General features: G+C 39.9%; 1 protein-coding gene across 2 annotated transcripts in view; it reads left to right on the forward strand.

Moving 5' to 3' along the window:
• Positions 1-26446, forward strand: part of LOC103475908 (interleukin-1 receptor accessory protein-like 1) — a 203299-nt gene that overhangs the window by 168832 nt on the left and 8021 nt on the right. For both annotated transcript variants that reach the window (XM_008427884.2, XM_008427891.2), the window contains exons 7-10: positions 10418-10550; positions 15009-15154; positions 19583-19729; positions 24527-24697. In XM_008427884.2, coding sequence (XP_008426106.1) covers positions 10418-10550; positions 15009-15154; positions 19583-19729; positions 24527-24697 — 597 coding nt within the window. The remainder of the gene's footprint in view (positions 1-10417; positions 10551-15008; positions 15155-19582; positions 19730-24526; positions 24698-26446) is intronic.

Here is a 26446-nt window from a genome sequence, read left to right on the forward strand (position 1 = left end):
ATGTGATTACATCTGAGGAAACACACAGATCAGCCAGGAGCCATATTGACAAGGCAAGGTGCTGGAGACCATCAAGAGCAATTATTGTCACCCTGTGGAGTGTCTGGTTGTTTACCTTCAGATGGAAGCAATGTAAATGCAGAGCAACAGGGAGGACTGACAGAGTTGGTTCTGTAATTTAATCTGTGCATGTTGGAGAATGATCAGTATGCTCCTTGTATCTCTCTCTCTATCCCGCTGTCCCACGTGTACAAAGCCCCGCTGCGGATCGCAAGTATCCCTGAGCTTGGACAAATAGCAGACTAACGCAATCACATAAACACTCCGTCACTCATTTTCCTGCTTATTCAGCCTCTTTTTATTTTTATTTTGTGTGCACATGTTTCTGCTTAGCAAGTTTAGCAATCTGCACACAATTGTGTTTATGATGCTAGAGTGGAAAAAGCTTCTCACTTGCATGCGAGATCATCATCTTTCTTCCTTATGTCTTTTTAACATTTGGCACACATCCATCAATCCATTCATCCATCTTTTCATTCATTGTGATTAGTAATTAAAAGTTCCTAAACCAGTGGAGTTCCATCTTTTCCCCTCAGGTGTCAAAACTGGCCAATTTTAACTACTGGCAGGCTACAAATTTCATTAAACCAAAAGTGCAAAAATTGGTATATTGTGATATATATTTTTTTTGTTTTCCTTGCTCAATAAAACACATATGGTATTTCTTTCCCCACATAGCAAGTCAAGTTAAAGATTTGTATTTATTTTACATATTTTGGATCTTTTAAGATTATGCTGTTGCAAAAACGTTATATTTTAAACATTTTCACTTGTTTTTCCTAGGAGAGCCAAATAAATGTGAAAGGTGATATATTTCTGTCAAACTCAAACATTTATCACCGACTTTGATCAGCTGGCAGTACCTTTAACTTATGAACTGACTTTACCAGGTTAAATCTTTGTTGCTCCATCTTAAGTCATAAATTCCTCCCCCTCCAAATCAAAACACTCGCTCTCTCAACTTAAACGCATTTCCTTAACCCCAGCTCCTCACCAAAAACTCGCAACAGAAAGAAGCAATAACAGCCGCGCCGTATATTTTATTAACTCCACCGATAACGCTTGTGATTTATAGCACTTACATCACCACCGAGCCCTGATCACATCATGGATCACACAACCCCAGCAGCAGCAGAGAACCTACTGTCTTAACAGTGAGTGAAGCAAATGAGCCCGAATGTTCCTGCTGGTTTGCGGATCGTAGCAGATGTTCATCTGTCTGTTTGTGTTGCGGCGCGCGCTGATGGTAAGCGGTGATGGAGGCTGAGGATTGGTTGCTCTGGTCTTGCCTGTAAAAATTACGTGACGGGAGACGGACTCTTGCCGCATCGAGTTTGGGGCGCGTGGGTGACATACGTATCAAATCTGAACCGATTCTGCTGTATTTCTATATTTTTAGGCCGCAGGTCAATTTTTAATCCATCCGTATTATGCACATATTTTAATTTCTTTCTTATCCATAGCATAAAATATACTATAAAATATAGATCTGTACCAAGTCCCCACTCTTTCCCTCAGGGAGGAGATGACTGACAGATAAGCTCTTGCACTCTAAATTTATGCATCATGTCCCCCTTTAAAGGGTTGTCCAGCTTAAGGCAATAACTTACCTTGATCTAGTTGCTTCTTCATCTATGTCTCTCTCTCTCTCTCTCTCTCTCTCTCTGTCTCTCTTTTTGCTCATAATTTATTGTATTGTTTTTAATTAAATGGATGGTAGGTGGGGATGGGGGGATTTGAAGAGCCCAGTAGTTCCAAGATGCAACATTTTCTTATCTGAATATTAAATTCTGGGCACACCTATCGTAAAGCGGGACCATAAAGCTGAATAGGTCCCAAACTTGTGCCACTGTGTGTGTTAGGGGGATTAAACTGTTAGGCAAATGTCACCTTTGGAGGAGGAGAGTGGGGATATTAAAGTAAATAGAAACATTGCTGCTTATTGGATCCGTGGTTCCGTTTTTCATTTGTCTGGCTTTTTTGTGTAAAAGTGCAAATAAATTGACTGGAAAGAGTAAAACGATGAATGAAAGCTAATCTTCTGCTTTTTGTGAAAAAAAAAAACATGGTTGATATCTTCTCACATAACTACTATTTTGGTTTAAAGTTTTAGACCAACACAAAGTTGTAAATAATTTTGAAGTGGGATTAATATGATATTTTTCAACGTTCTTTTTATAAACAAAAATCAGAAATGTACGGCATGCTTTTGTATCCCCCCTCAAACAAAATCTGCAGCCAGTTGCTTCTAAAGGAGACTCTGGAGGAGCTGCAGAGTTTCAGTCTCATCAACTGCGGGCAGGAAAGCTGGTTTTAGTAGATGGACTGATGGACTATTAATGATCTATTCCTTTCTAATAGGCATTAAACTTATTATCCTGTTTGCCAGTCTTAGAGAGGACATGCCTCAAAGACTATTTTCTCTTGCATCCGCTCACAGCGCTGTGATATAATTCTTGTTGTGACCTGACATTCAACAGTCTTGGCTGGATGACCCCCTTTGACCTTAAAACATAAGAATCTTTTATTTTGCTAACGCACCGTTCTGGCAGACACCACACCATCCCTGAGGAGAGCTTTTCTTGCACGATTTTCTCGTCACTCTGACATTTTCCGTCCCCAGACGCTCACGTCAGTCTTGTGGAAAGAAACCCAGATGAATCTTTTGAAACATTTTCTTGTCATGGCATGTTTGTCAAATATACATCATCTGTATTACATTGCAATGCTTCTTCTCTGAGCGCCACTTGAAGCCAAATGTCGCGGAATCCCAACACGACGGGCCCCCTTTTCATCACGTGATTTTAGATGTCCTCCGTATGTTCGTGTAATTTGGGAAATACATAAACATGCATAATACAGATCACTCCAATTATTCCCTCCTGTGTCACAGAGGCTGAGATCTCACAGCGGGTTTTTATGTGAACATGACGGGCAGCGAGGAAGCAGCAGGGGGCGCTGTGTGGATGACGCCCCCCACTCACCAGTGCTTTAACCTTTTTCCCTCTGCGCCCAACCTGCAGGGCATCATGCTCCTCCTGGCACCCCTGCCACACAGGCACTGCTTGTTCCCGTCTCTGATTCGCCTCTCATTATAGAAACCTGTTTATTCACCCAGCTCTTAGACGACGTGCTCCAGGCAGCAGGTCAGGGAAGAAAGGAAGGTGAGGTGGAAAACAAAGAGGGAGAAAGGAACTGAAAACTGTACAAAGGATTTTAATCTTGAGGATAATTTTATAGAATATAGAGTTTGGTGTGTTTGCTATTTTAACCTATGTTAGCTAGTCAAAATATCTAATTTCCCAACTTGGAAAAAGCAGTTTTTGTTTTCGTTAAGACTTGAAATGTGTGCTAAAATTTAAGCTATGGCAATTTTTTTATTACCTTTTGCCTCTTTATTCTAGTTATTTGTTTGTCTTTAGTTAAATAATGCTAAAAAAATGTGTATCAACAGGGCGGTGTAGTTTGAGTAGTCCATTTATGCAGCACTGAAATCCTTCATTTCAGCATTCCTCTCTTTAAGGCACCCTTCTGATTGGTCATCTGATTGATTCAACATAGTGGACTGCAGGACAGCTCCTCACGCTTCCCTTTAGTTGCGCCCTATATCTACTGGTCCTGCATTATGCAAATGTGTTTCACAAGCCCTTTTCAGATATGAGATATCTAAAATTAATGGCTTCATAAATCTGTTGATTAAATGGCATTCGGCCTGACATGGGTCACATTTGAGGTAATGCTCTTGACAGGTTTAGCCAGTGACAGTGATGAAGAGGGTCCAGCGTACGTGCAATTCACCTGCAGGTACGATATCATTCAATATGTGCAGAGAAATGTGAATAAATCCCACGCTTTCCTGCAAGAGACTGAACTTAATGAAGCGCTAATGAAAACTAAGTTAATATGTTCCTCGTGTGCTTAGAAGTAGTAGTTACATTTCTGAATATGTTTTTTCTTTGACAGACATCTTTAAATAAAAAAATTGAGTGTGAACTCCAACCGAGCTAACACTTTACACTCCATCTGCTGCTTGTGTGAGATGACAAATTGCAGCAGTTTTTCCTCCCATTTTTTTAAAAACATGTTCAGCTCATTCACTTCACTCTGCCGCTTTAGTTAAGTTGCTGCCTGGACCTCCTTGTTCATTTGGCTCAACGCAGCACCTCCTGTAGCAGTGAAAAAAATCACCCGCGGTTCCAACCACTCTGCTGTGTCTTGTTTTCATTACATGGACTCACCCACTGGAGGACAGGAATGCAGCAGTGCTCCCCAGCTCCCGCCTCACTCCTCTTTCTGTCTTTCTGGAAGCTGTTTCTGATCTATTCTGGTTGGTTTTCTCCTCTGGATTACCAGGTTTTCCATAAAAATACAAGCTTTGATGGCTGATCTAAAACTGTCATTTGTTAAAAAAACAAGCTAGTTTGATTCCTTTTAATAAATGGTAATATTGTTGGAGGCTTCGGATAACTTAAATATGCAGGAGGCAAAATTGCAAACTCCAAGTCGAAAGCTAAATTTGATTCTTTTTGAGATACTTTTACAATGCATTTTAAAATAAAAAAGCAACATTATAAACACTTAAATATTATAAACACTGTTTTTAAGAAATATGCACAGTATTTCAAATTACATTTACAAAAATCAAATATTTTCTCAGAAAATCTTACTTAGATTGAGTTTATTTTCATGTTAACTGTGTGCCCTGTAATATTGCATTCTGGAAATTGTAGTGCTAATTTCTGCGCCGACAAGTTATTATGCACCATTTCTTTCCTTAGGAAAGTAATTGTTCTTCGGTACCTACATGTCTATTTAATATCTGAAATAAAAAGTTGTCTGTACATAGAACATACTTTCACTTGAGTGTCAATAAGTTGATGCAATACGGTTTTCCATTTTCATAATTTGTGAGGAAGATACCCGACTTCCGAGTACAAATCGTACTCTAGGGGTTCAGCCACACAACAAGCAAAGTTAGGTTGACATCAGCAAAACTGAATCAAGACTGAGGCTTTTTTTTTTGTGGAAATGCTTCATTTTATGAGAGTAGATTTAGTTTTGCAGTCCTGCAACACTCAGGGGAGAACTACAAAAGGGCTTTGAGACACTTCACTTCCCCTGGACAATGCTTTGGGGGAAGAAAAGGCTAAAAAATGTTACCAAAGTGTGTCCGAGAAAAGCTTTTAACAGCAGGGGACTTCATCTGGGAAAATAGTACTGCTGGGGTTGCAGCCATGCTTCAAAGGTGACACAGCGAGATCTTCAAGAACCCACTAGGTCACACTATCATTCTTTTTCTCGCTCCCTTACTTCCCCACCTGGCATAATTTTTATTTTTCTATGGCTTTCTGGCTCCCTGTCAGCATCTGGACTATAAGGTGCCACTTTGACATTCTTGATCCGGCTTTGTTGTCCTGCGCTAAGCCCATCAGGAGTTCTTCCTCTTATTGTACCCAACGAATGTTAAAATCCTGTTCCCACCTACCCTCGCCGGAGGGGAAGCTTGCTTTTATTCATCCCCATCAGCCGCATCAGCGTTTTAGGAAAGAATCGGGAGGGGGGTGAGAAGTTCTGAGTTAGCTTGAGTGATTTTCGAAAGATTCATAGGTGAGAAACATTCAATACAAAGCCGATAGAGACATACCTCAAGGGTCTCGCAGTTGTAATTGGAGCAAAAGGTGGCTCTGAAAACAATTGACTTTTCCTTCTTTGTGTTGGTCTGTCACATAAAGCTGAAATGAAATACTTTAAAGTATGTGGTTATAGAGGAACCAAATGTGAAAGTAAACACTTTGATGAGCCACTTTAGACGGATGAGAAACTTAACCTGGAAAAAAAAAAAAAGATTAAAATCTCAGACGATCAACACACAAACACCTCTGAATTGCTCACGTAACCATTAGCAACATGCGCTTCAAAGCTGACATGGCAACTACCCTCGTCTAATGCATCTCTAACCACGGTGCAACACTTGTTTCTTTCATCCAGCGTGGTGTTTCTCTAATGTTTAATGAAGCACCCCTTAAGTGTTTCACTAATGTCTAATGAGGTTTTCATTGGGAAAGTTCAACTGGCTCCTTTATGCACGACTGTCAGTGCCGCGCCGCCGAGGATTCGTTGCAGCAATAATAGGTGCTGCTTTCATGCAGCAGAACGTCGTATTATGAGAGCATCAATGTAGAGCGTGGGTGTTGATCTTTGCAAATGTCATGCTCTATTCTGCAAGGCTGGAATTGGGCTCGGTATTAACCCAACCCCCAGCTTGTTTGTTTTTTTTGTTTCCAGTGGCCCTGTAATATTCCAAAGTATTGCCTTATTTCATTTTCAGGCCTGGTTTCTGGCAAATAAAAAAATTGAAAGTTCACAACAGATTGCAGTTCCCTATCTGTTGAGTGCCACGTGCTAGCACGTTTATGAAGGTAGGAGATGGATTGTTAGTGGTCTATTATCTCTTAATATCTGCTTTACCTGCTTTAATTAAGGAGAACAGCAGCAGTAGTTGCCTGCTTAGTGATAATGAGGTGCGGTGCCAAATATGAATAGCGGGAGATTGACCATACGCGAGGGGGACATGGCTAAATGACTGCGAAACAAAGCGCTGTCAATGGCCGCCTTAAAGTGCTTGATTGGAGAGGCTCGGGCTGTAATAAGCAAGACAAAGTGAATGCTGAACTAACAGACAATTAAGCTGCCACATCTGGCAACGGTGCCGCGAGCTGGTACCCGGCCGCCGCAATTACACTTGTCTGTCACAGCGTGAACGTCGGGCAGGAGCAAAGGATAATGCGTACCCTTCCTCAGAGCTAGCGGAGTATTTTTAGGAATCACTTCCTGCTGCTCCGACATCCTGCTGAATCTGGGAGAAAAAAAAAGCCCCTTTACCTGTCCTCACTTAGCTGCAGTTTGGATTTCTGGGCTTTTTATTGGGTCACAAGCCCGTTCTTCCTCTCCTGCTGGATAATGAGCTTCGGGGTAGTCTTTATCGAAAACCATAATGCCGGCATTAAAGGAATAATTGATGGGAAAGAGGACAGCAGTAAATTCTTCAGGTCATTCTAACATTTTAGCAAGGAGATTTAGTTGTACTTTAAAAGCATGTGTGGATGTCTTATCGAAAACAAAAAAACCTGAGCTCTTTTAAGAGTAAAATCCAATTATCTTTCATGTATGTTGGATTTTGCACCAGTGGATGAGAGATGAAAAAGGACAATAATTATAAGCTTCTAAAATGGAGTTTTCTTCATTCAGTGCTTTGAAAATGTATTTGCTTCTTACATAGTTGCTGAATTTCTATGTCTAGCATTTTCTGATTAATTTGGCATCTCCTTTTTTTAATTTTTCATATATAATTGTATGTAACCTCAGGCAGTGAAGGGGCTTTAATAGACAGAGTAGATGACTGGACTTTAGCTGTGGGTTGTTTCATCAGAAATTACGATAATTTGTGTTGCTCTTGAATATCGTTATTATACATTCTGACATAAAACCTCTGATTTTCTGCCATATTTGTACAGAGGTTATGCATAATAAGCCACAAGGAATATATATTGAGACATTTTTCCCACTAGCTTTGAGATTTAATGTGTTTGACTTATTTAAAAGAAATAAAGAGAAAAGACGCTCTAACTTCTTTAGAGCTTGATTGTTTGAATCAGAAAGGGAAGCGTTAGCAGATTAATTCAGCACTGATGGTGCCCTTCCTGCATGCAGATGTTTTGATCTGTAATCTATTTAATCTTCAGCTCTGAAGGACAGTACAATGCTCTGTACACTAGCAGAAGTCTTTGATTTGGCTATGAGATTTCCTCAGCTAAGCGCTTCATGACCGTATGCCTTTTTTGTCTCTCTCATGCTATACCTTTATCATATGTTGCTGATAGAGAAATGCATTAGTGCCTATGGGAGATAACATAGCAGAGACAATCGCATTTAGAGTCACTTTGCTGCTCTGACAAGGCCGAGAAGTCGGGATTTAAATGTTAGGATTGGTATACTTAAATCCTCTCATGGCTGTTTGTGCGTCCCCCAGCCTGAGCTATACGTCACCTCCGCCGCCTTGGCTGTTTACAGATAAGCCAGCGCAAATTAACACGCCGTCGTTATGGGAATATCACGCTGCCACATGCACGAGGACCCCCCCTTGCAGTAAGTCCTGGAGAGTGACACTGCAGCTGATGTCAGCACAGCAGTGGATCAGTCAATACTACAATCCTACATGCTGTTCAGATCCATGGGTGAAGCCTCTTGACATCAGAGGTGGCACACTAAACCATCTGTGTTTCCTTTTACTGTCTCCACCTGTCATAATACGGGCCCTTTTTATTTTTGTTTGCTGTTTTATTTGCTCTTCCTTTGCTCTGGATTGAGGCTTTGTGGCACCATAGAGACACCTGGTGGACCATAGAGGCAGAGCATTGCTTGTTTTCATGCAACTGTACAATATGTGTGTGGTCCAGGACATTACCCTGCCTCCCATCTTCTTTTCTCTCTCACTAGCATACTTACACGCATTACTCCATCACTGAGTTGTGCAGTCTAATAAATTTTTTCAGAAACATGAAAATATCTATATTTCTTAAACCTACAAATGTTAATGATTTTTATTGAGATTTTATGTGACAAACTAAAACACCTTCGCCAAATTAAGTAAATTAATTTCAGTATAAATTAGTGCTGCTCATTAATGGGTAAAAATCAGCAGGATAACTATCTTAACATACAGCCAGGCATGCAATGCACTGGTTTGGATCAACACATGTACATGTTGGATTGGCTTAGTCAAAGTCCAAGCTTAAGTGCAACTGAGAATTTTTGGCAAATCGTGAAATTTGCTGCTTACATGTCATCTCCATCCAATCTAAGTGAGCTTTTGTTATTTTTGCTGTATCATTTTTGTGTTGGCCTGTGGTATAAAAACCAAATAAAACACAAGGCTGGCACTACTGTGACAAAATGTGAAAAAAGTTCAGTGGGTAGGAATACTTTAGCGAGCCACTGCCTCACCAAACCAGATTTTTCCTGTTAACACAGCAGCTATCACCTGGCCATGCTAGACTGAACTAAAGGGCCAAATTAGAGCAGGCCCTGTAAGGTAAAATCCGTATTATCTTTGAACTAGCAAGTACCCAATTATACGCCACAGTTATCACACATCTCACAGACTTCTGACTCATTGCTGTAGGGCCAGTGAACAACGAGAGATAATAAAGAGCTGCTGAATCACCTTTTTTCCCTCTTGGACACAGCTTGTTCTACCTCCTTGTGTTTCTTTTCTCTACCTGAGCCGCGCCTCTGGTGCGTTTGATGCATATTAGTATATGTTTCCTACTCATTGCCGTCGGTCAAAGCATATGTGTCAGACTTGTGAAAAATGAGTCCAAGGTCTCTAATCCAAAAGCGGAGAGAAAAGACATTTAATAGGGTTTTATCTGTCACAGAGGACGTGGCGTTCAAAATAAGCTGAGCAGAGAGAAGACCTCCTGCTGATGTGAGCGAAAGGGGCTTATCTATTCATTTATGTTTTCTCTGGACTTTCTCATCACTCAATTCACTTCATTTTGGTCATCCCAGCGAAAGTCTGCTCATTACGCCTGGACAAAAAAACTGCTGACTTTTGCTCTCTGACTTCTATATTTTCAGAGTGGCATCCTTCTCAGTAGCCACTTATACAGGAAGAAGGCAAGATACGTTTATTTGTATGGCATATTTCAGCAACCAAGCAATAAAAATAAAAATTTTTCCAGAAGCCTGTCCCAGAATAGAGAATTAAAAAAACTCTGCTTGCTTGCAAAGAATTTAACATTCGCCATAAGAACATATTAGCAGCCAAATTCAGTGCCCGCAATGCCCTTGCCTGGATTTTGATTTTATAATAAAAGATGTTTTTAAAGTACTTTGTGCAAAACGCAACGATTGAATCTGAAATGCAAGCGCCTGACCCTAAAAAGGTTCTATTGAAGAGTTTAAGAGCTTTTATGGCGGGTTAGAAGTGCTGCAAAGGTGGCTTGAAAGAGGGTTCAAGAGTGTTTCCAAAGTCTGAGGGCTTTTCAGGGAAATTAGAAAGGACCTTTGATGGTTCGACATGGATTGCATGAAGATCTCGAAACGGTGGCAGAAATGGATCCACTGTGTTTCTGTTCATCTGAGAAGCAGAAACTTGAGTGTTTAATTATGACAACTTGAGATATTCACAACTACTACTTGAAGCAGAAATGTTTTCTGCTAATGTTCTTTCCTAACATTAGGAAAAAGCAGCAGCTCTTTTACAACATGTCTTTAATTTTGAAATAAATGAGCAATATTCTCTCGCTAGAACCATGAAGGTGCCATCTCATATCCTGCTTGTTGTTCCTTACAGGAAGTCCTGTCAACCTCACATGCAGCGCGTTCTTTGGCTACAACGGCGACGTCAGCCCGCTTATCTACTGGAAGAAGGAGGACAACTTCATCGAAGACCTGGATGAGGAGCGAATTCAAGAGAGTGACATCAAGTAAGCACTTCAACACCTGCCTAGGTGTTGTGAGTCTAACAACAAGATTTACAAAAAAAAATAGAAAAGAAACATGTCTTAACCTAATTTGTCCTGCTTTCTGAAAAGCTTGGAAAATATATCATAAATTTATGAGGCACTTCTTATCTATTTATGTGCATCTGAACTTGTAAATTCCTATTTAAGCCCAATTCCCATAACTGTTGGATAATCCATCAACACTCTGACCCGCATCTGTTATAAAACTGATGGTGATGAATGCTTCATGCAGCTGTTTAATAATGCAGAAAGCCATGCATTCTTTATCACATGCAGTACTGTACATATATGCATAGTTAACACATGCTCCAATTGATTGTGGCAGTAATGGGATAGTAGCTCAGCCCTTTCCCATAGCGGTGGCCTCCACCATTTTGCTCACATTTCTCATTAGACATTCATTGCTTCCTTGAACGTCACACACCGGGTGAGAAACCCTCCAGTTAAATCTGCTGGGATCTTCTTGGCTTTAGCTGCATTCAAGTCTCAGGGAAAATCCATAATTCTGATATAACATTTTTACTTATTAGTTACTTTGATTCGACAGTGTCTTAGATGTGCCCCAACTCTTAGACTAATCTTTTTATGTACCTTTAAGAGAAACTTGAGTTTTGACTAGCTGTACACAATTCTTGTCAAAAACTATATGCTTGAGTTAATTATTTTAATGACATTCGTATTTACTGAGATGCACATCTCAACAAGGCATCGTCTGGAGACATATGAAGGCAGATTTGCTGCGTAGTTAATCACAGGTTTGAAAAGCTAAAAACTTTTGTTTTTTATTCCAGTTAATGATGACTAGTTGAAAACTACATCACTACAACAAACACATGAAACATTAAAAAAAATACCTTGGTTTGGATTAGTTATCTTCTAAAAATCTCAAATGAAGGCAATTAAACAAAAGCATAATCTCTACATTCATCATTTCTACAGAGATTCACTAGAGGAAAACTTTTTTTTTAATTTATGGACAAAACCATAAAAAATAAACAACAGAATTAGTCAGTTCTCTGATCTTTCAAAAAAAAAAAAAAGCTTTTATTTTTGTGAAGATTTTTGCTGCTGCTTCATCATTGAAATAAACCCATCACGCACCCTTTCATGTCCCGCTCCGACTGTACCCTCCCGACCCATGCATATGACTGGAAAGTCTCTGTTGTCGACAAATGCCATCTAATGAAAAGGTTAACTGTAAGCAGCATGACAAGGCTGGAAGGAGAGTTAGCAGCCCAGTCTGTGACCTGGCATTTGGAGATGTCTCTATTAGCCTGCTAGCTTGCTCAACCCAGCTCTTAGTGGCGCTCTCTGTTGTGAAGGACGCCAGGCCAATTAGAGCCTACAGGATATAAGGGGGGCGGTGGTGTTGGTGGGGCTGGCAGGTGGCAGAAGTGGGTAGGTGGTTTGATAATGATGAGAAATACTGAGGAGAGAACTGCATGCGGTTAGAAATCTGCTTTGAGAAGACAGTCAAATCAAGTAACAAGGGAGAAAGTAAATGTTTGACCCTGAGCGGCTGTGAAAAAGTATGTTAATGCAAATGCTGGCGCTGAAGTGACCAGGCTTGTATGCATATTGTGGAGGCTCAACTTCGAGTGTTTGAAACGCTTATTTTAACTCTGCCACTGCACGATGCTGCCTTTCAGTTGCAGGTATTATTTATTTTTATTCTTTGCTCCCATTTGAGCATGCACCACTTCAGACCCTTTCCTCTGACATCACTCCGTGAGCTTTTAGCTTTGAAATGGAAATGAATCACACAGGAGCACTCCCTGAAGGGCCGCCTGTAATACACGAAATGGAGCTTTTGGCAAAACATCACACCTCCTAGATTCAAGGTAGATGCAGATTTTTGTGGCTGGAGAAGAAGACTTCGTGATGTCTAAGTGTTGGACGATTGAAAACGGAGGTAGCTCTGCAGACGTTTCAGTCTCTGGTGCTTTTCTGATCTATTTGACCTTCAGGGTGATGAGCACATATATTTGAACCTGCTTCTTTTTCATTTATTCATCAAAACCAAGATATCTCAGGCTTAGAAACAAACGATGCATGACTTGGTAATCCTGTCCTAATGCTTTGTTTTGATTGCTGTGGTTTGATTCAAATTACATTTTGTCAACACTGAGACAGCAAGGGACAAAAAACAGGTAATTTTTAGGCTAAGAGAACAGTAGCTCTGGAGGTATCTGAATTTGATGATAGTTTAACTTTTAATCATGCACAAAAATAGTGTTTAGGAAAGAGTTGCAACTGGAAAACAAGTAACTACAAATACTTTTGTCATGCAGTGTGGGAAAGTGTTTGACGGAAACTTCTGCAACCTACTCAGACATCACAGGTTATTCTGTTTTTAAACCATTGCATAATGTCAGTACCCAAAGATTTGAAGACGAATCACAAACCTGAGTCCATCACGTTTTTCTCCTGAACTCGTTCTCCTCTGGTTTCTTTAACTTAACCAGCATCCTTGACTTTCAAGCGCATCGCCTGCCAGGTTTTTGGCGTGGGTGAGCTTATGCTGCATGCCTCCTTCTTCCGTGGGACAACATTTTTCTCTCTAGAAAAGACTTTCACCAACAAGAATGATAGATTCTGTTTTACTCTCCCCAGCTCCTATTGCTCCACTTAAGTCTATGTTGTGTCACACACGGCTGCCATAGTCTTTAAAAAGCCATCAGTGGGACTCTGTGTCTCAACCTTGAGGTGAAGTCCTGCGTCACTGTCTGACTGGCCTCACAATGTGGTACGATGTGTTCACAGGAACCAAGAAAAAAAAAAGCTAAATTAGTTTCGCACTCATGCTTCTATAACCCAACTTTAGTTGCTCCCATTTTTGTTCCTCCACAAAAAGCAGTTCTTCATTATTAGGTTTTATGAGCAACTTGCACATGTAGCTATAAAATAATTGCTTGTAATGGTCCCTCTTTGTATATGCTCAATAAAAAAAATTCACTGCAGAGTGATATTTTCTGTGGGATTCCACTTATTAGCCACATTTTGTGCAGCTAATGTAAGACATTGCCATGGCAGCGGCGGCTGCATTGTAGTTTGTCCTCATATATACCCAGCGCTTCACAATCTGCTTTATTTAGTCCGTTCATTGATCAACAAGAATGAGATGAGTTTTCATATGCAAATGCCCTGCAGTAGGCAGGAGATGAATGCCTAAGTGGCACTCACACCTTTTTGCACTATTAGCCCCATGCATCATTAAACAGAAGTTTGAAATAGCTGTAATTTTTTTGCAGCCTTAAAAAGGTTATCTGCTCATACATATTAGCTGCTTTTGCTCCCCCGCAGGTAAGATACTGCTTTTCCTGTGCTAATGTTTTCTTGTTTCATGCCTTTTTTTCCCAAAAGTTTATTATGATTGCTTTTTCAATATAAGAGGATGTTGGTTTGTTTTGAGAACTAATTCTGAGTAATTAACAAGACGTCCTGCTGGAAACCTCAACAATGTTTTAATGATGTTTTATTATTATTATTATCATTAGTTTGTTAAAATAGTAATCTTCTCTGTCTCTGGTTACACTGCCTTTGAAATCCTTTTAAACAGACATGTTTCTACGGTTTTTATTAATTTTTTTATCAACCCGCATCTATGCTTTAACAAACACAGATGAGTGTCCATATGGAATAATTTACTGCATTAAGACACAGCATCACTTAAATGTTTCAAATTATGATTTTCAATAAGTGAAAAAAGCTTTTGAAACCATCCTGAACCAATGTGAAAATTTCATACCCCGTTGTGAATTCATAAATCAATTGAGACTAATCGTTTTCAGAAAGTTGAGTCCAGTATTTTATAATCATTCTTAGCCTGGTTTCTGCCACCAGGTAGACCTGATAAGTATTTGACTTGAATGCAGAAGGAAATCCACAACATCCAAAACATTTCAGGAGCTCTGCCTGAAATGTTTTGGTATGAAAATTTATGATGTCAGGATGTATATTCTGATCCAAACACTGCTGGTACATCTCAGATTCCTCTCAGGGAAACCTCTGTTGTCAGAAAGAATCAGATTTTTTTTTTTTCCTTAAATAAATCATAGCTGCCTCTTTATCTTATTTCTGTTTTTACGGAACGTCTGATCCAACATTGTTTGGAATCTGTCATAATCAAGCAAACCTGCAACATTTAAAGCACAACTTCTGCTCTGTGTGCTGCCTGATTACTCTGTTTTCTTCTTTTCATTCTTTTTCAATCAGACTCCTTAAAACACAGACTGCCAGAAGCTGCTTTGATCTAAACTTTGCAGCCATTCTCTTTTTGGGAATATGTTTGAAGCATAACTGGTGCTTTTTTGAATCTTTGTTGTGTGTTTGTTTTGTTTTACTGACCGAAGGCGATGCAAAAAAATTATCATTTATGCTCAAGTACAATGTTTAGGAGCTCTGTGCTGCCCCCTGCAGGACAATCCGGGAGCACCTCGGAGAGCAGGAAGTTTCCATCTCTCTGACCATCGACTCCTTGGAGGAGAGTGACCTCGGCAACTACTCCTGCTACGTGGAGAACAGCAACGGGCGGCGGCAAGCAAACGTCAAACTCATCAAGAAGGGTGAGCCGAAACATCTAGAGCGTCATTTTTTATTTTTTATTTTTTATTTTTTTTAAACATAAATCGAACAAATGAGAAGACAGGCTTGATAGTTAGTGCTGTGGGAATTGACGACTTGTTTCCTGCCTTATTGAGAAAGTAACAGGAAACTATAGCGGACAGTGCAAAAATAAAACATATTTATTCACCTCAGCTCCAAAAACCAGCTGTTTATGGTAACATTATACTTAACATACTGTCTGACCCCAACTAACACATAAAACATCACTTTGATAGCTGCTTCTTTTATTTTTAACATTATTTCATGCTAATTTAAAACAGGGATGCAGATTATTTTAGTGTCCTTACTTAAAATATGTAGGGGGATTTCTCTGCAGCCTTTAAGTTGTCGGTATAGAATACATTAACATAGTAAGATATTCCTCCTCTCTTTAAAGCTGGAAGCCTTGGATCTAACTTTGATGCCAGCCCAGTTCCTCTCCATTTGCTATATTAAAGGGGCTTATGCTACATGCTGGAATCTGAAAATAAACTGCTGCAGATTAGCCTCTTCCTCGCAGGATGGAAAGACTGCAAGGAATCATCTCGTTTCTGTATTTTCTGAGTTGTTATTTTATTTTATTTTTTTCTTTGTGAGTGTGTGTGTTTTTTTTTGGTGCATTTTTTAAGACTGCTCAGTGTTTACATCACTTTTAAAAAGGCATCACAGTGTCTTTGGCTCTTGAAGCTCAAAGTGAATGTGATTATTTTGCTCGTTTGATTTGACATGCTTTTGGATCCCTCACACGGAAAACGCAAACATTGCCAGCAGCAGCGCACAAGTCCTGACTCTCAAGTCCTGATCCCCTCATAATGCAAGCAACATTAGCATATAGCGCTATGCTAGTTTTCAGATCCATTGAACTTTTTTCATATTCTGTCTTCAGTGTAAATATTTTATGATTTCACATGGTGGATTAGCACAAAGTGGTGCCTTAAGTGTGTGGCGGACATATTTCAAATGTGGGGCTTCAATTTGTATTCAGCCCCCTTTATTCTGATACCCCCAAAGAAAATTAGGGTATAGTTGAGGGTTGAACTATTAAAATAGGCAGTTGTAGGCTTTTTTAGGAGGTCTCAAGTATTTTAGCTGTTAGCAGGTGGTTGTGGTCTGTAATCACCATGGTTACCAGGGGTAACCTGTCAATAGGAAAAGTACTAGTTGTACAGGGATGTCTGAAAATATGTGTAATCCTTGAAGAAGTCTTTTGCAGTTAGAGGCTGCAAAGGACTTGAGACTTTGGAGAAAATTCACAACCCAGCAAGACAACAATCCAAAACATTTAGCCACAGCTACATAGTTTAGATTTAAGCATGTTGATGTGTGGGCCTGATCAGCCCTAACATATATCGTTATTGACTACTTTGTGTTGTTCAATCCCAATAAAATATATTTGTATTCATGGTTTATAAGGGGGGTGAATACTAATTGTGCAGCGCTTTCCTAATTTTTTGGACTCTTCTTCATCATTTCATGCTTCCCCCTCGTCAGAGAGAAGCAGAAATACAGGGAGAGGAAGTAATGAATAGCCCTCTTCCATGTGGCTCAATCATATCCAGTCTTTTAGTCGTCGGGAGCTAATTTGTCTTAATCTGTCCCTCTGCAGCGCTGCTACAATATGCATTCCAGGCAGGGAGGAATTTTCCTCCTCCACTGTAATCTTTGCAGCTTGAAAAGCAGCTGGCTCCATATGAGGTCCACACACTGGAGCCGAGAATCAGGCTGCGCAAAAAGGCAGGCGGACGGAGGGAGAGGTGGAGAGGACATTGAATTAAATATGTGGTAGGAGTGGAGTTTTTAGCAATGCTCGTTAGCCGCAGCGCCTCGCTCTGAGGAATCAGGCAAATCAGGATGATTGCCAGGACCGAGAGGAGATCCAGCTGAGCCCAGAGGAGGATGGTGAAACCTGTAGTCATGCTGCCTCAAGTTTGTTTGCTTTTTCTCTCTCTTTTTTTTTTTTTTTTACTTATGCACTCAAATGCCCATTGGTGAGTTCAGATGGCTGAAGGTCATCAACAGACAGGCGTGATGAGGCGGAGCTGGCCATGCTCGTTAGCTTTCAGGAACATCATCCCTCATCGTGGGAGCTGTCAGCTTGAAATCCACTGCAGGGAGGCGAGCATCGCTCACCACAAAGAGGTTAAACGTGCACCAGTGATGGATTGCGACGCATGGGAGAGTCCTCTCCGTCCGTGGTTAGACGTACATGCAGCGCCGCAGTCAGCCAGGGAAGCTGAGGTGTGGCTAGGAGGAAAAGTTGAACCGGAATGTCATCAGACAAAAGTAAGAAGATCTGAAAGAGAGTCATGATCAAACCCGTCAGAAATGCAGCAATCAGAGATTTTGATTTCCAGTTTTGACCTGCCAGTAGCACTTTTAGCAAATTGTAATCTCTATTTCAGACCACGAGCGTTCAAAGTCGGTGTTGCCAGCATGGCCTCTTTGTTTAATTAAAGAGTATTCAAACCTCTACATGAGAAAAAAAACAGCAATGAATTTGAAATCTTTTCAAATTCTTTCGATACGTCTTACCACCCAGACACCTTACCTTACCTTAAGAGAGGAGTACAATAAGCTGAAGAAAGCCTCCACAATGCTGATTAACTTTTGAGTCTGATGTGTAATTTCTTGTGGGAGTAAATGTGGTTTGGATTTTTGATTTTCCGACTGAGCAGTCAGGAGCGTTCGAGTTGAAAATTGTCCGATTTAGCAACCAGACTATATCTGGGTGCCTCTCTACAAACACTGACCACACCGTCTCCTATCGCTGTTAAAGGCATCACCGACATAATCTAAAGTAATGTACTATAAAACCAAGAGAAGATCTCTGAAGATCTGTTCCACTTCTTCATGAGGTCCTGCCAATCTGCTGCGATCCGTCAGGTGGTTCACCAACCACCTGAGTGCTTTGCCGTTTTCGCAGCTTTACACACACGCGCAACCAATCTTCATAAGTTTGGCAGCGCAATCTGTCACGTGCCATTGTCGCACCGGTTGTCCCGGCGTGAGTTTTTTATTATCCGAGTCGAGCCAGGAGGCTTTAAATGACAGGCATAGGAGCAGCTTTCTGCTTTCATTCGGCTCTGAGTTATGTGGCATCCGTATCCAATCAAGCCAGAATGAGCAATGTTGGAAAGATGGAGAGGGGAAACAAGAAAAACTGACACAAACACAGAGTGAAGGGGGTTGCGGCCCCGGTCGATGCATAAAAAACACTTTCACAAACACGGAGTCCTTTCCCATTAGCTGCTGGCGCCTTTCTTATCCGTCATGATGGCATCGTGTGTTACCTTTACATCGATTACGTTTGGATCCGCTGCTGTCGGATGCAAATGCGCTTGTCTAAAGGAGCAGAGAGAAACCATCAGGTGGAGGAAACGACTGAGAGGAGAGGCTGTTGGATCTCAAAGAAGAAAACTTTTTTTTTCAGTTTAAAGAGAATAAAGAGAGCGTGTTCACGCCGTTCAAGCAAACTTGAGGAGAGAATGTAAAGAGGAAGCTTTAATTGTCAGAAATAAAAGGTATCAGTTATTTCTTGTGGCTTTATTTTGTTATTTAAAAGGCTGGCAGACTTGAGCAACTTGATCCCAGGATCAGGAATGGGAAATTGAGTCCACACTTTCAACCAGCAAGATTTTTAGGTTTAGATTTTAAACCTGTCCTACAGAGACTGCAAAGCTGAGTAAATGTTGCAATATCGCTATTATTTTTTGCACAACTTAAGCGTCTCTTATGTTCTTTGATTATGGTTCTGATGGTTTTCAGAGTTTCTGAGTAGTAAAAAAATGTTCAGTAAGTGACTGAAAATAATTGGACGATTTAGGATGACACTTTGAGCTTCATTTCAGTCGATTACAGGAGAATAGAGCTAAATCCCCACCGAGATCAACATAAAAACATGATGCAAATCTGTTATTTTTTAAGAAGAAATTGTATGTGGGATTAAATCAAAAGCTCAAGGTTTGCCTATTAAAAATAGGAGACTTTTCAACATTTTTAAGCAACATTGAGAAGTTATAAACCAAGGGGGGTGCGTTCACTTTACTGTCACTTTGCTCATTTTCTTTTCTCTCCTTAAGCTCTTCTTGCACTCACTGATTACAAATACTGACACACAACACAAACACATTTTCTGCCTACTTTTATGCGTCATTCAGAGTTAATCACATGGCCAAAAAAGAGGAAAAAACTGAAGAAAAGAAAACTGTAAAACTTGCATCTTCAGAAAGAAATGGTAGAAAATGTTACTTATTTAAGATAAATTAAATTATTTGAAAAGTGGAAGCTTTTCTTTCCTTCTTTCTTTGTGTTACTTTGCTTTAAATACTCAAATTTATTTTTTGTTGTTTTTTTGGAAATAAGAACATAGAAGTGTTTTTCTCTACCAGCTGAGCTGATGTACACGGTGGAGCTCGCTGGAGGTCTGGGGGCCATCCTGCTGCTGCTGATCTGCCTGGTGACTCTCTACAAGTGCTACAGGATCGAGCTCATGCTCTTCTACAGGAACCACTTTGGCAGTGAGGACATTGATGGAGGTAAGATACACACGGCATCACCTGTGTGATTTCTAAAAGCCCCTCGCGTTGCTATAAAAACACTTTTCCTTCCCCAAAACAGGAACCGAATCCCAGTCGTGACCAGTGTCGGAGATGCTCTGGCGTGCAGATTTATTTTTATTTAGAAAGCACCTGGGCTATTTATCAAGTCATAAAGCCGCAGGTGGCTCCATTTTTATGCAAATGCGGTATGAGCTCGAATGACTCATTGGCTCCAACTGAAAAGCCTTGCATAATTTCATCTAGTTCTCGGGTTTAGGGAATCTTCTTCACCTTCTCCCGCTGGAGCGGTTAAATAAAAACTGCTAAATATTCACTGTGCTGTCCCCCGAAGAGCAGGAAGCAACTCACCAACCACCGACTGATACAGAACAAAGCCTCGGTTTTCAGCATACGCACGTCATGTTACTTGAATAATGTTAACAGCTGCAGATTTTCTGAAGAAAAACAAACTGAGCGGCTTACACGGTCGCACAAAATGAAGGATTCTTTTTAAAAAAATGAAGGTTTTGGGGGCAATATATTCTGCTAAACACTCACTATTAAGCAAATCAAAACACTACTTCTGTGCCAGACAAAAACATTGACTCTCAGACCTCATCAGCAGTGGCAAAATGAAAAAAAAACAACTTTGATTGGACCTGGTGGATGAGTCTTAGCTTGAGAATGCATCAAACTGAGACAAGGAGCAAGTTTTAATTTGATTCCCCTGTAATGAGTCTCTGTAGGACCAGCACAGCAATGAATTCAGGAGGAATGAGATTAGCTCGGAGAGGCTGCAGGGTTTTTGCAAAGTGGGGAGAAGAAGCAGCTGGAGAGTTATATTTGTTAAGAGGGAGAAGTATTTGTGACAGTTTATTGAAAGTTGTTACCTGTGGCTTTGTTGAAACCCCAAAAAGAGGAATTTTGGCCGTAGGACCCGAAGCCAAACAGTTGTCTTCTTTAATTGGGCCACAAGAGCAAGCGCTAGGAGAGAGAGAGAGAAAGATTTTCAGTTTGTTCCTTAGAAGAAGAGGATCAGGTCCAATGTTGCATGGTTGCATGGCTCTCCAGAGATCCCTACGCCATGGTCTGATAGATCTCCACTCCGCCACTTCAGAGTAGCAGTTTCCTGTAGATAAGTGCAAATGATTAAACGGGACTGTTTAGTCTCTCAGCATAGATAAGGAATCAAGATCCCATCTACACCTGGATGAACTTTTTCACATTTTATCGCATTACAATTAAAAGGTATTTGCCAAGATTTTATCTGATTGAGATACATGAAGTGAAATGAAAATGATGATATAGATTGGATGTGAACATAAATTTCTAATTCTAGCCCCAAACCCTTAGTTACGTTGACATTTTTAACTCTGACTCAAACAGGGGTCCTTGTGATGCTTTTTGTAGGGTTGAAATGATTAAGTGGATTAATCATCATTGTGATTATTGAAGCAATCGTCAACTAATTTAGAAATTGATTAATTAACTGGAGTGTAATAATCAATTAATCAGTTACTAAAATAATCTTTAGAGCTGGTCTAACATTGTATGAAAATGGTTAATCGGTTAAAGGAAAAGTCTGTGTAATCCATTTTTTTTATCCGATTAATCGATTGTTAGAATAGTCTAGGGATTAACCGATTACTAAAATAATCGTTAGTTGCAGCCCTGCTCTTATGTTTTCCAACAAACCTCTGAAGCCTTCATAGAATACTGCAACTCAATGTGGAAAACCTCAAGACAAGAGCACTTATGCAACGCACCGTGGCATCTGCAAAACGGATACATATAAGATATATTTGCTCAGACTGGTGCTCCTCATCAATAAAGGCTTCGAGCCAGTGCACAGAGATGTGGTTTTCTCCTGCAGAGCCCCACACGAGCTGCCAAGAAAGTGCCAGCGTTTGATCGTGGCCACTCCAAGCACTAATTGAACGCCCTCCTCTGCCAGATGTAAAATTGTAAGCTGCGCGCAACAATAGGATGGACTGTCAGCTATTTGTCAGCGATGCAATTTAGTTAAAGAGCGCTCACTTGTCACATTGTGTGGGTGTCACCAGAATCAATAATAGGCTTCATGATGACAACAGGCGAGCTGGGCTTGACAAAGAGGTGGGAGCTCATCAACACTGCGCCATAAATACGAATGTCATCGTTGTCAAGGCAGCGAGGACTGATGAGGCTCCCTTGGTGTTAAGTACAGTTTGGAGATGCAAAGCGCTAATAGTTTTGTTGCACACATGGCGACTCTAATGCATATTAGATGTGCGTATGCCGCTGTTTATTGTCCACGAGGAAAAGTTTGGCACAGCTGACTGTGGCTCCTAGATGTGGAGTTATTGAGTTTTATACCATTTTTTTAAGGCTGGTTTGAATTCTGTAATAAGACCTGATTTGTCTGAGCTTTAAACAAGAACTAATGTCATACTACACTTTTCTATTTAATGTTTGAAAGTGGTTAAGCTGATTTAGAGCTGATACTTGTGTGATGAATGGCTGAGCTGCTACTCCTTTGATATGTTCAAAGGGTCATGTAGACATGGAGTGTTCGAGTCTGCAAGAAAAGTAGGGACATTTGAAGTGAAAAATGATTAAAAGCCATATTTATCCCAGTCCCTTTGATTTATAGATTTGCTATGATATCAGACTTTGAATGATTTAATTAAAAAAAAAACAGAACTACTGTATATTAATAATCTGTCTGGTCTTTTTCACCACAAAGAATTATAAGGCAGTATATGATTTCTTTTACAAAATTAAGTTTCTCAATGTTCGGCAGCTTTCTAAAATCTGATGCGAACCCATATTATTTTGGTACAACTAATAATGGAAAAACCAAACATTGTACTTTAAAGAGGGTGGGGGAGGGTTGTGAAGACCCATCCACTCATTAGTAGTTCTGTATGTTTGTTATATTTGTTATTTGGTCTCCATTAAATTGAACTGAAGCCAGGGGAGTGTTTGCAGCAGAAATTTACGCCCTCGACTCTCCTACCACTTTTCACAGGAAGTTCAAGAGTTCTCCGTTTAACTGTGGGCCGTCTGCGCACGTGCACGCACCCGAAGCGCACGTGCGGCGCGTCAGAGATACGTGGGCTTTTGGTTTTGTAGGTAGATCCCACAGCTTTCTCTGATAGTGACTTCTCAAGATGCTGGAGGGGAATTAGAGGAGGAGGAGGGGGTCAGGCTTTCTCTCCTCTCTGTTTTTCTCTACCGATGAGTGAATCACCTCCACTAAAATAGCCCTTGATCTGCCTACACAGCATTTGTTTAAATGCTAGCAGAGAAAAACAGAGACAGAGATTTATGCCTCGGAGTTAGTTATACTAAGTGAGGTTACATTTCAATTATTTTTACATGTCCCCGGTGCTGTAAAATGAATTGCACGTTATAAAAACAAGATAGATTCATTACGGGGCGTCATGTAAGAGTGGTGTGCACTTGCCAAATATCAAGATTACCCTCTGGGAAGTGAGTGAATCTTGTTGACAGTCTCACAGCTCCTGAGAGAGGCTCAAGTGTAAAATGGAAAGGATATTAACGGAGGCGAAATGGAAATGCTGCTCTGAACACACTCCATCCGAACGAGACGTGTACGTGACTTGTGCAATAAAGCGGCAGAACAAGAGTCGAAATAAAGATGGGATCTTTGAGCTCCGAAATCTGCTCTTATCTTCTAAGATTTTACCTCTGGAAGGATTTCCTACGGCTTGGTTTGAGTGGGACAGGTGTAAATATCAGTGACGGTACACTTTTGAAAAAAAAAACAAACAAAAAAATCATGACAATTATAATCCAAAAGCCACTTTCTGTCTCTATTCAAATGCAGAGGTCGATGAATTCAATGGGTTTTTTTCTCTTTTATCTTTTTAAAATGGTGTTATAATACTTTTTTTTTTTTTTTGGTATGTGAATCACTCCATTTCAAAAGCCAAACCGAATAAAATCTTCATGACTGTTGTTGCAATATTTAATGTCTTTTACATGTTAAATAAATGAGACCAAAATCAAACTTTTTGGCCTAGATTATAAGTACTATCTGCAGCACAACACTGTGCAAGTGTGTGCACTTGCAGAATCTCACAAATCAAATAGTTTTTTTACAAAAAAAAAAATTAATGTACACATTTCTAAAGTGTTTGTTGCTCATTTACAAACCACGTCGAAACTAGTGAGCAGGTTTAGGGTTGCGGCAGACACGCTCCAAGTGATTTGGTTGTTTTGCCGTGGAACCAGAAACCATTATCTCCGTTCCAATAGAAGCCCTGGGATATCTCCACGTCTTCCGTTCTCCTGATTTATTTTTTACTGTTGTGCTTTAAGCTTAAGAAGACACATAAACTCTTCCTTCCCTGGCTCACTTTCCATCTCCCAGCTCACTACTTTCAGATCCATCATCAATCTCTGCTTTCACGTGGGTGATGGAGCAGTGCCACACGACGGCGGGGCTGAGCAGGCGGAGCCGGGCGTTTAGCTCTAATTTGTTTTTGCCTGCAGAGGGCACAATAGCCATCAAGGTAACATAATTTGTCAGTTGGGTTGGAGCTGTAATGAAAAGAGCTCGGATGGGCAGAGGTGCCCAGAGGTCAGCGGGATGGAGGCGCCCTGTCTCGATGAAAAGCTCCCCGTGAATGATAGAGCTGTCTGCACCCGTATGAAAACAGATTATGAGCATCTGAGGTGGAACAGAGTGTATTTATGGCGCAGTTTGAGTAGTATAAAAGCAATGATGGTTTGTATAACTCACTGATTTAAACTGCCACTGATGGTTTCACGTCCATCTGCTTGCAGAAAACAAAGACTACGACGCTTACCTGTCCTACACCAAAGTGGACCCGGACCAGTGGAGCCAGGAGACCAGGGAGGAGGAGCGCTTTGCCCTGGAGATCCTCCCCGACGTCCTGGAGAAGCATTATGGGTATAAACTCTTCATTCCAGACAGGGACTTGATCCCCACAGGAAGTAAGCTCTCTCTCATGGCGATGTCAAGTTGTGTCCAATGTCTTGTGGCTTGGTGTTGCTCGTGTAGCTGTTGTCGGTGCGGTGGCGATGCCGTGTTTGTTGGCTTCCTGTTATGCGTTTGTGCCGTTGCATAACAAAGACATGAAAGAGCACCATCGGTTTTTCATTTCTGATCATCCCGAGTTTTCTTTTGTTTTTTTCCTAACCACGAGCCCAACTGAGGTGGATCCGTTTTTTTGTTTCTAGGAGTGTTGAAACCTGATGAGGTCTGAATTTGGCCATTTTTACAGAAACAAACAGAAACAGCTCCCTTGGAAGTTACTTTTCAGTTTGCAAAAATGATAAAATATGACTTTTAAATGCAATCTTCCCAAATTACACCTCGTAATCCCAGGTCTAAACCTGGAATTACAATAATCCAGGTTTAAGGATAAGAAAATACATCTAAAAAAAATTGTATTATCTTTTAAAATTATGTAAACTTAGTATGTTTCCATTGAATGCTCATGGATAAAAATAAAGTTAGGCAGACTATTTTTAGTTTCTAAATTACATGTTTTTGTCTTTTTTAACAAGTTTTTATATTAGATGTTGATAAATAAAAAAATAGGAGCTTCAACCATAAATATTTTCATGAAAAATATGTTATTTTTTTTCCAATATTTAAGAATTCTACGAAGTTAAAGGTAGAAACATAAACTTGAAGTTTGAAAAAGTATTTTTAAATTTACTTTTGTTTGATTTCACGTTATTTTGATATGTTATCTTTTTTAGCTTAATTTAATGGTTTTATTATTATTTCATTTTATTTTATCTTTCACATGCATATTTTCTGTATATTGAACAATATTTAAATCTTAGAGTCTTATGAGTTTTAGATATATGTTTTTCCTCTCTTTCACACGTACAAGATTTGAAATTACGCTTTAAGAAAGAGACCCCAACTGCACAATATACATTTTGTGCTAGCATGTTAGCATGAAAATATTTAATTTAGTGGGTTTTACTAATTAATTTCAACAAAAATACAAAATGCAACTGCAGTGGTTTACAAAAACAACACTTTATTGCACATGTTTGAATTTATGAATCATTTATTATCCACACAGAGTCAAATTTTACATTCAGGCTTAAATATACACATACATCTCTTGTAATTTTAGATAACTGTCTATTTGCAAGTTTCAGAGAAAACACTTATTGCCATCAACAAGCTGTTCTAGCTGGACATTTGACCACTCTTCTTCTTGGCAGAATTGATGGAGCTCATTTAAATGTGTTGGTTTCCTGCCACTGATTCTGCTTGCAAGCATATTTTCAATATGCCTGAGGTCATATGCCATCCACAGACCTTTAAACAATCCCCACTTTTTGCAGTCTAATTTCATTTACTAGTTTGTTTTTACAGAGAGAGGCGTATTTGGAGTCAACAAATGCCAAGTAGTTAAACATTTGTTGGCTTTTTAGTTGCATAAAACCAAAGAATATTGCACTAGGTTCAAAATGCAAGCGCAAAACAAACCTCACTAAGCTCCAACAAGATGAAATTAAAAGCAAATAAAGAAGCAATAAATTCAAATGTTTTCTAAATTCATTGAGGTTTTGTCGTGTACTTATTTCACTCTGAATGGTTAAAAAGAACAGAAATGCTGCTTGTGTATGAAAACCTCTATGCCCAATTATGCATCATAAATCAACTTTTGTGCGCACACTATAAATATCTACAATCCGAAGAATAAAAAATAATCA

This window comes from Poecilia reticulata, linkage group LG2, assembly GCF_000633615.1.
Source record: "Poecilia reticulata strain Guanapo linkage group LG2, Guppy_female_1.0+MT, whole genome shotgun sequence".
In the NCBI taxonomy this organism is placed as follows: domain Eukaryota; kingdom Metazoa; phylum Chordata; class Actinopteri; order Cyprinodontiformes; family Poeciliidae; genus Poecilia; species Poecilia reticulata.